Genomic DNA, 11,677 nt, shown 5'->3' on the forward strand with positions numbered 1-11,677 from the left:
TTTTTTTTTTTTTTTTTTCCTTGTACACTGTAGTTGTTTCCAGACACATCAGAAGAGGGCATCAGATCCCTTTACGGATGGTTGTGAGCCACCATGTGGTTGCTGGGTATTGAACTCAGGACCTTTAGAAGAGCAGTCATTGCTCTTAACCACTGAGCCATCTCTCAGCCCCTTGAGTCTTCTTAAAGAGCAACCAGCTGTCTTAACTGCTGAGCCATATCTCCAGCTCCTGTTGTTTTTGCTCTGTGCTTTGTAGTTATAGAATGTCCATATGTGTACAGTATTTTAACTTTTTTTTTTCCTAGGGTGATTGTACACGCCTCTCTTTGCTTATTTAATTTGCCAGTGGCAGACATGGTTGATGCGGATTTACCGAAGTTTAACAGGCAGTAAGTATATTTATTCAGATACTAACTATTCAATGTCACACATAGGAATTACCAGAGTCCCTATAGCTCAGTTATGCTGACACCACAAACACATGCCAGAGTGATGATCCTAAGGACTGTCTCTGGGACCAAGAGAACAGAATATCATACAATGTTCACACTTTTTCACTCTGGTCAACTTTTTCTTTTTTTGTTTTGCAATGGTGTGGATTGACCCTCACGGCTTTGCATATGCTGGGCAAATGATCTATCCTTGAGCTGCATCCCTTGCCCCTGGGCTGTGTTTTCCTGTTTCTGAAAGGAGGACATCATAATTTTTTTTTTTTTTTTTTTGCACAGAACCACTGAGTCATCAGGGCTCATGCTTAGGAACAAAAGCACAATCTCAATTTGTTTTATGCTGTAAGAATTTCAATGCACTGTCATTTACCAAATGCCAACACACATAACACCATGTGGTTGTTTAGTGTCAGATAAGCATAGGGACACCTTTCTGAAGTCTCGCCACTCAGTAGACGGAGGCAGGAGGATCACCTGAGTTCCAGGCTGATCATATAGCAAAACCCTGTCTCAACAAATAGCTGTGTGTTGTGACTCACACATGTAATGCTAGCACTGCAGAGACCGAGGCAGGAGGATTACCACAGGTTCAGGGTTAGACTGTACTAAATAGTGAGTTGAAGTTCAGCTTGGGTTACATTGTCTTTAAAAAATCATCATCATCATCAACAACAATAAATAGAATAGCAACAAAAGAGTTCTATTATCCTTAAAACTAAGAAATTCATATTTTATAATTGCTAAGCTATTTCTATAGTTGTTTATTTAGGTTGAAGGGAACTTTATGCATAAAGAAGCTCTTCAGATGTAGATCTGCATACATATTTGAGTATGGAAATACAACAAATGTGCTAGGATGGTGGAACACATCTTTAACCCCAGCACTTGAGAGGCAGAGGGAGATGGATCTCTGTGAGTTTACGGTCATCCTGGTCTATAGAGTGAGTTCCAGAAAACAATCCAGAGCTACATAATGAGACACACTGTCTCAAAAACAACAAGAAAAAATATACCAAATGTGATTTATATTGGTAAGGACCAGCCTTACTTTTGTCTCTTTCAGGTCTTCTCTTTCCTTAATGGTTGGTGTCATCAATGCTTTATTTACCAGACCTGTCCAGTCGTTAGCTCCCTTGTTGATACTGTCTAAGCTAAACCAGCATGGGTATGGGGAGCCGAACAATAGGTAGAGTAAAAAAAAAAAAAAAAAAAAAAAAAACCTTTGCAGTCATGCAAGAAATCCACCCTTTCCCATTAGCCATTAAGAAACTATCTTGGACTTTGGATTTTGTTAGCTATTAACTCACATAACTCAAATGAGCTATAATAAAAGTATTAATGTTAAAGAACCACGAGACAGTTTTAACACCATTATTGAAATCACATATATGGCATATGTCTGTACCCTTCACACAAAACTTCATATTGATTACATTTTCTGAGGCGTCCACTCGCTCCCTCACTATTACTTCATGTTTCTGAGGACTTGATTAAAACAGTACTGGGGATAAAAGATGAAAAAGGAGCCTCCACAGGGCTCTAGAGATTATAAAATGCTAAGATAGGTCCCTACCAAGGGCTGGGAAGTAGCTGAATGGTAAAACACTTACCTAGTATACTGGGAACTGTAGGTTTGATCTTCAGTACCCCAAAATGAAAAAGGATCCTACCAGAAGCACACAGGCTACTGTGACTATGTGGAGGAGCGTGCCCTACCCAGTCTGCGTATGATCAGGGAACACTCATAGGAGAGTGAGTCTAATGGTCCACGTGGGAAGAAGGATTGACAGCTTCCAAGACTGAGGGCCCCTGTTATGAGCAGGGACTGCTTAGCCCTTCTGTCATTTCTTTTGTCAAGAGTTTTATAGTTTTCCTTGTATTTTTTTCAGACTTATGTCTAAATACTGTATATTTTGGGGCACTATATAAGTGACATTCCATGTGTAAAATAAAATTCTACTTGTTTATTGCTTGTAGGTAAGAAAGACAGTGACTTTGACATGGTAGAATATTTTGCAGTCTTTTTATAATTATTTTTTGGTTCTAGCAGTTTCTTTTCTGTCAGTTTTATGATTTTTCTACATAGACAAATGTTTTTAAGTTTTGTTATAACTCCTCCCCCAATATTTTATTAAGAACATTTTTAAATACATGAGAACATGGAGAAAGTTCCATTGTGGTTATCTGTTGTTTGAGCTGTCTGCATCTGAATGCTTGAGTTTCCACACATATTGATCCACGTCCCTTTCTTCTGCTTCTCAATCCAGACATCTTGTTTTCCCTCACAAATTTTTACTATGAAAATTTTTAAACAGAAAAATAGCTTAAAGTGCAGAGAAAACTCATACAATCACTTCTTAAAGAATTAACACTGTACATATTTGGTTCTAAAAAGTTTGTACATTTGGTTATTCAGTGTTCAAAGAGACACAGAGACACAGACACACACCCCAGCAACCATATGCACACACTCTAAGGCAGGAGTTGGTCCTCTCCTTCTACTATGTGAGTCCCGGATATTGAACTTAAGTTGTCAGGCCTGGCAGCAAGTGCCTTTATTCACCAAGCCATCTTACTGGTCTCTGACCTAGAACTCTTAATCACGCCTCACTTTCCGAGTGCTTGTAAAGTTCATATCTGATCACATTTGTTTTTGTGGTACTGGGGATTACTTTCTGGGCCTTGAGCAGCATCCTCATCATTTAGTAGAATCTGAAGGAACTCTTTCATAATCTCAGCTTCTCCATGTACTAGGTGACTATTTTACTTATTGGGAGAGTTGCTGTAAACCTAGGTAGCATTAAAAAGCCTCAAGCAAGTTTATGGTAGGAAGCCACGATAACAAACTCGGTCAGAGTCTCATGGCCACATATCACCAATTTTAGCATTGTGATGGTAAGGGAGGAGTAATAGATGTGTTTCCCTTTCTCTGAATTATCTGTGTTCTCAAAATACAAAAAGGCCCAACAGTCAACATTCTCAACCACATTTGTACATTAGCATTACAAGCTCCAATGGCCAGGGCACACCCTAGACCAGTTCAATCTAAAACTCTAGAGGGATGATCTAGCCACCAACATCTTCTAAAGCTCCTCACCTTTTTCCATTTGTGAAGCCAAGCTAAAGAATCTAGAGATTTACAGTCTTGGGAACAGCAGCTCTGAGCACTAATTCTTGTTGGCTCAGCAACATGACACGTTGGCAGTCTGACATGCTGGCAAACTAGTTTCGTGATACCGTAAGCATTTTCAGAGATACAAGCACACACAGGCACTTGGGTATCATTTATCTTTTAAGTGATAACTAAACCTTGGCCTCTGGTGGCCTCATGTGGCACATACTACCTGAAAGTCCAGAGGCTAACTGTAGTACTCAGCAGGTGTGCTTTGCTCAGTTGAAATCTACCAATGTAAATACATGTCACTCTTACAGATACGTTTTCTAGCATCTGATCTCTTTATCCCTTTCTTTCTCTCTCTTCCTCCCTTCCTCTCTCTCTCTCTCTCTCTCTCTCTCTCTCTCTCTCTCTCTCTCTCTCTCTTCTTTTTTGAGATAGTGTCTCTCTATAGTCCTAGCTGTCCCAGAGCTCACTATGTTGACTAGCCTGGCCTTGAACTCACAGAGATCCACCTGTCTTGCCTCTCAAATACTGGCATTAAAAGCATGCACCACCACACCTGGTATAGCATCTGCTTCTTTGCTTACTGTTTCCAGTGTACAGAACCAGCTAACTTAGGGCTAGTGTTCTTTCCTTTGCCCCTTTAAAAAGATACTCTAAATTCCTTGGTGTAATTAAAGAAATGTTATTTCTGAGCTAAATGTAGTGGTAATGCCAGTACTTGAGAAGCTGAGTGAGGCAGGAGATTGTATGAGCTCTAGGCCAGGTTGGGCTACATTGTGAGTTCCAGGTGTGTGTGTGTGTGTGTGTGTGTGTGTGTGTGTGTGTGTGTGTATGCATATGGGTATACCTGTGGCTGTCAGAAGACAACCTGTGGAAGTTGGCTCTCTCTCTTTGCTCTGTGGGTCTCAGGGATCATACTTAGATTATCAACCTTTGGGGTAAGAATCTTCACCCGCTGAGCCATCCCACAGACCCCTATATTTACTTCCTAAAGGATTCAGTAATACACTTAATTCAGCAAAAATATAGTCATTGAATTTGTTAATAGAGATCTATAATTGGGTAATTTGAGCAAGAAAACCAGAATAATCCCTAGTTATATGGGGTAAGATATTTCATGTAGTTGTGGTGGAAATGTATGACCGGGCTTGGGCATGGTGGCACACATCTACTTTTTTGTTTGTTTGTTTGTTTGTTCATCTTGTTTTTGAGACAGGGTCTCACTGTGTATCCCTTGCTGCCTTAGAACTTGCTATGTAGACAAGGCTGACCCAAAAATCCCCTGCCTCTGCCTCCTGAGTGCTAGTATTAATGGGGTGTGCCACTATACCTGACAGTGAGTTTGAGGCTACCTTGATCTAAATAGTAAGTTTGAGGCCAGTCAGGGCTACACAATGAGACATTGTGTCAAGAAGAAAAGAAATAGATCATCAAATGTCTATAATCTTCTGCTGAAAGAATTACATGACCTCTCGGGATGTAGTCCAATGGTTAATCACTTGCCAAGTGCATATGTGATTCAACCCCTAGCATTGCAAATATGAAGCAGATAGTTTTGAAATTATAGACCAAGCTGCCAGCATATTACACAAGAGAATACACAATTCAGCTCCAGGGTGTTATGGCAAACGCCTCCTCCTTTCACTTGCTCAACCAAGTAGACTTATGTACCTCTTGGCAGACACTCATAGAATTTTTGTAGTGTTAATTCTGAGCTGAGAGCTAGAGTCCTGAGGTTCATTCTTGCTCTGCTTGCATGGTGTTAGAGAGGCAAAAGGGCAAGTCCAGTACACTGAGCTAAGTCCAGAGGTGAGAGAAGCCACAACTACAAACAAACACAGGCCTATGAGTGGCTGCTTGCATGGGATGCAGTAAACACATCTACCCCATGTGCAGGGAGTGACCTGCAGTCCTAGTCAGGCTCCTACTGCTTCGTAGGACATTAGGAGTACAAAGGTACATTTTCACCAGGGGTCATAGACCGTCAGTTTTATTCACTGGATTACACTGTCATCTACTGGTGTATTGTATATAACTGATTAATAAATAAAAATCTTTAGTTTAGAAATAGTTTTTGCTTGGTATGATGACTCATACCTGTTATACTAGCTCATAGGGAGACTGAGGCTGGAGGATTGCCATGAATTTGAAGACAGCCTGTACTATATAGTGAGTTCCAGGCCAGACTGAACTGTAGTATGAGAACCTATCTAAAAATCCAAACCAAACCAAAGCAAAACAAAACAAAAAGAATAATGGCTTCCTGTGATCAGTCTGGTTTATATACAAGCATGCTTCTTTCTTCCTTTTTTTTCCATTCTTTCTTTTTTCTTTTTCCATATTAGAGATGTGACCCGAGGCTTGGGGCATGCTAGGTAAATGCTCTACCAATGAGCTCAACACCAAGCTATACAAGTATGTTAAAAATTAAATATGTACCACTTCTTGTGAACTTTATATCCTACCATAAAGATACTTGTACATCCACATTTATTGTGGCTCTGATTATTATGTATAGCAATGAATTAGAACCAACCTTTATGTCCATCTGCAGATGAATGAATAATGAAAATCTGATACATATATAAAATATTATTCATCTCTAAATAACACTGAAATCACCAGGTGTGCTAGCACATGCCTTTAATCCCACACATGCCTTTATTTCTAGCATGTGGAAGACAGGCAAGATGTCTTTTTTCTTTTGAATTAATTTTTTTACTTTACATTCCAATCATAATTTCCCTTCCCTCCTCTCTCTCAGTCTCTTCCTCTCACCTCACCTTCCCCCATTTCCCCCTCCTTTTCTCCTCAGAGAAGGCGGTGCTTCCCACAGATATCAACCTGCCTTGGCATGTCAAGTTGCAGTAGGACTAGGCGCATCTTCTCCTATTGAGCCTAGACAAGGCAGCCCAGTTAGGGGAAAGGGACCCAAGGAAACGGAATCAGAGACAGCCCATGCTCTAGTAGTTAGGGGTCTCAAATGAAGACTAAGTCATACATCTGTTACATATGTGTAGGTGGCCTAGGTCCTTCCCATGTGTGTTCTTTGTTTAGTGGTTCAGTCTGTGGAGCCCCTATGGATCCAGGTTAGTTGATTCTGTAGGTTTTTTATGATGTCCTCGACTTCTCTGATTCCTTCAATCCTTCCCCTCTCTCTTCCACAAGATTCCCTGAACTTCACCTAATGTTTGGCTGTGGGTCTCTGCATCTGTTTCCGTAGCTGCTGGGTGAAGCCTCTCAGAGGACAATTAATGCTAGGCTCCTATCTGCACATAAAGGAGAATATTGTTAATAATGTCAGGGGAAGGCTTTCTCTCATGGCATGGGTCTCAAGTTGGGACATATAGATATATATGCACCATTTCTTTTGCTGGTTTTGTGTCCTGAAGTTTCATAACAGATACCTCCAAACTTATATTCATGAAAAAAGTTTAGAAAGTGACTTTTTTTCTCTTCTAATGGCGTATTCATGAAAAAAGTTTAGAAAGTGACTTTTTTCTCCTCTGATGGCATAGCAGACAGCATGGTCTTCAACAATAGCAAGAGCTCAGAGTACGGAATGATTCTTCTCAGAGTGAACCGCATACAAATTCAAAGTAGCCTTAAGGTTTGTATTTTAAAATATTTACTTATATATTTAGGTTGTATGTTTGTGAATGTGCATATACATGTGCGCACATGTGTATAGGGGGCAAAGGTCACCCTCAGGTGTCATTCCCAAGGTGCTATTTACTTTTTAGACATAATCTCTCACTGGCCTGAGGGTCCCATGCAAGGTAGGCTGGCTGGTCAGTGAGGTCCGGGGATCTCATATCTCCACCTCTCAGTGCTGGGGTTACAAGTGAACACCAGCATGTCAGGCTTTTTTAATGTGTGTTCTGGGGCTCCACCTTGGGTCCTAATGTTTATATAGCAAACATTTTACTCATCGAGCTATCTTCCTTTACCTGGACTTAACTATTAACTAGGCATACTAACGTTTTTCATGTTATTAATCTTGAGTTCGTTGATGCATACAATCTTTGTTTGTTTGTTTGAGATAGGGTTTCTCTATGTAGTCCTGGTTGTCCTTGAACTTGCTGTGTAGATCAGGCTAACTTTAAAATCACAGAGATCTTCCTGTCTGTTCTTCTCAAGTGCTGGGATTAAAGATATGCACCACCATGTTTGGCCAATACACACAAACTTGGCAAAAACCAAACCAAACCAAACCAAAACAAAACAAAAAAACAAAAACGAAAACAAACAAACAAACAAAAAACCAGAAACAATAAGAACACACAACCCCCAACTTCTTCTTCTGAAGAATCTGCTTAATTATTATATAGGCACACCAGAAGAACTAGGAAAACTCAGGAGTCAGAACATCCTGTGCATTGCCTCAGATTTTGTATTTTGGTGAAAGACAGCTTCATTCTTCCCCTTCCATAGCATTGAATTTTAGAAAATTAGTATTAAGAGCAGGCAAAATATTAAAGCTGCAAAGCATATATTAACACACGTACATTTAGGAATATAGAGATAAGCACTTATTTTGAGCCAATATTGTTTAAGTCTAGGCACTAATTATAGTGAACATAAGCATTTGCATTATTTTAAATGAAAACCTTTTGGCCCAAAAGATTATAGTAAAGGCTATATTGATTTACTGATATCATGAAAGAAATGTGGTTATGAAGTTTCAGAGGGAATTCTACCAAGATGTGCCTAGTACCACAGTAATATATGTACTTTGGGTTTTCCCATAGAATTGTGGCCAGTGTTAACTTTTCTCCATAGCATTTCCTACTTACTTCTGTAAATGGAGCTAGAGTTCCACTGCAAAGGGGCTACCTGAGGGAATAATGGAACCCAAAGGAGAGAGGTCCGACCTTAGGGTGGTTTCTGGAGAAACCCCAGACTATTCTACCCCCATCCCTTATAGTTTTCGTAGATGGATGTAGGAGCAAAAAAGGAGGTGTGTAGAGCATTAGAGTCCTACACTTTCAAGACAGCACCTCACTGCAGTCAGACCCAGCTGTAATGTCCTTGGTACACAAGAGCATCTTAATTCATTTCCATAAAAATAGGCAACCTTCTTAAAAACTGGTTTATTTGTGTTTTTTCCTTTAAAATTGAGATTAAAGGTATTAGATGAGATAAAATGTTGTAGGTAGAAATTTCAGTTTCAGCTCCAAACTTACTAGCCATGTAACTTTGGGCAATTAAATTATCCCATTTGTCTCTTGGTGCATAATGTTGTTGGGGAAATTAGTAGCAATGGAAGAAACATGTTAAACAGGATACTGTGAACCAGACTGAGTCTCCTCAAAGTTCATATAGTAAAGTCCTAACTCACAATGGGCAATATTTGCAGATGGGACCTTTGAGAAGTGAGTTTAGGGCAGGTCCTGAACATAAGTCCTACATGATAGGGTAAGTACTCTGGAAAGAGCGAGGTCAGGGCCTCTGGGTACTGCTCATTGATAAAGAACATCTGCATCATCATCAGCATGTGTGTGTGGGGGCTAGGTTACACACACATACATACATACATACATACATACAGACAGACAGACAGACACACACACACACACACACACACACACACACACACACGAAAGGGCGAAAGAAAATATAAATCAACGGGCTCTCTCTGCCATCCATCCCTCCGTCCCATGCAAGGACATGACTTCCTGGGCTGGCAGTGTGGCCCAGAGGGAGAATGCCTGCATGTGCTAGGCACATCCTAGGTTCAGTTCCACGGGATAATGCTTTCTGTCTGCAAACAAATAAAAGGGCCCCTACTAAAGTCTAACCAACCTGGCTCTCTCATCTTGGACTTCTGGATTTTAGACTGTTAGGAAAGCAAGATTGCAACATTGGTTCCTAGCTGTTAGACCCCTTCCCAACTCCTGGCTGCTTTTGTTTTGTTTTGTTTTGTTTTGTTTTGTTTTGTTTTGTTTTGTTTTGTTTTGTTTTGTGTAATGCAGACTGGCCTTGAATTTGTGATCTCCTGTCTCAGCCTCCCATGTACCAACATTACAGGCATGAACCTCCATGCCCAGCCTTAGATGACTATTCTTAGCACATTGACCTAATGAAAGGGAAATTTTCTCCTCTGCTCCCAAGGTAGCAACAATTGATGTATCTGTGCCCAGCGGACCTTAAATTCTTTGGCCCTCTCCATCCTGAGCGTATCTTTTCTCAGCAGGCATATGCACTGATACTGACTGGCTCACAGCTCCGCTGATAGGAACGCCTGTGTTTTTACTACTGGCAATAAAAGTTACTTCATGGGTGTAGCCCTGGTAATGTTCACACCTTTTAGAGGTGAGATCAGTGGGGAAAAGGAGAGTAGAGAGAAGCCAGGTTTCACTTCAGCTTTGTGATTAGGAAGAATCTAAGTGTAACAGAACTTGAGGTGCCAGTATGATAGCTTATATTATGCTTCCTTTACTTCATAGAGACGACTTTACAAATGGCTTAGCAGGTGTAAATTAAGAAAGCAAGGTGTAGGTTGGAGAGATGACTCAGCAGTTATGAGCACTGACTGCTATTCCAGAGGTCCTGAGTTCAATTCCCAGCAACCACAGGGTGGCTCACAAACATCTGTAATGGCATCCAATGCCCTATTCTGGTGTGTCTGAAGACAGCTACAGTTTACTCATATACAATAAATACATAAATCTTTAAAAAAGTGAGTTATACTAAATGATGATATTTGGGGGATATTATTACCTATTGTTAGGTATTTATTGTTCAGTAGTTATTTTTCTTTTGAAAGGAGAGAGGGAAATCATGGGAGAAAATGAGGTGCATAAAAATTTCTCCTAAGGAAAAATGTTATTATAATTACATGCTAAAATTAAATCCATGTGTTTATGGTTTCTTTGCTTCTGCTAGAAGGTAAGGTTTGTTGAGTGGCAATATTATTGTTATTTGATCTGTATCCGAAGAATCTAAAGCAGCAAATGTGCTATAAATATTTGGTGAAAAGAAAGTGTAAGCAGAGCTTAAGGATGAGCAAATTAATGTGTGCATGTGCATGCACAAGTGTGGAGGTCAAAGGACAGCTTGTGGGAGTCAGTTTTGCCTTCGCACTATGTGTGTCCCTGAGATCAAATGTGGCTCATCGAGCCATCTTGCCTGCCTTAACAGTTATTTTCTAGGGTTGGAGAGACGACTTGGTGGTTAAGAGTACTGGATGTTCTTCCTGAGGTCCTGAGTTCAATTCCCAGTAGTGGCTCATAACTATCTGTAATGGGATCTAATGCCCTCTTCTATCATGCAGTCATACATGCAAAGAGCTCTCTCTCTCTCTCTCTCTCTCTCTCTCTCTCTCTCTCACACACACACACACACACACACACACACTTATTTAAAAAACTATTATTTATACTGGAGATTCATTCAAAATGTTGTTCTTTTGCTGTGAAAGGACACCATGACTGAGGCAACTTATAAAGGAAGCATTTAATGTGTGGCTTACAGATTCAGAGGATGAGTCCATGATCAACACAGTGGGGATTATGGCAGCAGGCAAGCAGGCAGGCAGGCATGGTGCTAGAGCAGTAGCTGAAAGATGGAGGCAGAGAGAGCTCACTGGACCTGATGAGAGCTTTTGAAATGTCAAAGCACCCACAATGACACACCAACAAGGCTACACCTCCCAATATTTCCTGACAGTCCATCAATTAACTGGGTACCAGACATTCAAATATGTGAGCCCATGGGCGCTCTCATTCAAACGCCACAGTTGGTAAGGTTGGACATGAGAGGCAAAGACAGTCTGATAGCAAATTAGTCAATAGATCATCCATATTTCAGCAGAGAGAGGAGAATAAATTCTCTAAAGTCATGTCCCTGCTTGATATACAATTTTAGAAGAAAGGAGAAACCCTGAGAACAAGCAGAAGCCAGGCATGGTGGTTGATGCCTGTGATCCCAGAAGGATTGTCCCAAGTCTGAGGCAATCTGATCTATGTAGCTAATCCAGGCCAGCTACAACAAAGCCTTGTTTTGAGAAGAGAAGAGAAAAGAACAGAGAAGAGAAGAAAATAAAAGAAGAGAAGAGAAAAGAAAAGAACCCGAATCGGGCGGTGGTGGCGCACGCCTTTGATCC

At 40.5% G+C, this 11,677-nt stretch overlaps 1 protein-coding gene across 1 annotated transcript in view; it reads left to right on the forward strand.

Annotated features, from left to right (window-relative positions):
• The window catches only part of LOC110325619 (transmembrane protein 180-like), a 23,747-nt gene that overhangs the window by 8,889 nt on the left and 3,181 nt on the right, over positions 1-11,677 (forward strand). The window contains 2 exon segments of the mRNA XM_021203765.1: positions 306-389; positions 1,513-1,635. Of these exon segments, the coding sequence (XP_021059424.1) occupies positions 306-389; positions 1,513-1,635 (207 nt within the window).

The sequence above is a fragment of the Mus pahari genome, chromosome 1 (assembly GCF_900095145.1).
Source record: "Mus pahari chromosome 1, PAHARI_EIJ_v1.1, whole genome shotgun sequence".
Lineage (NCBI taxonomy): Eukaryota > Metazoa > Chordata > Mammalia > Rodentia > Muridae > Mus > Mus pahari.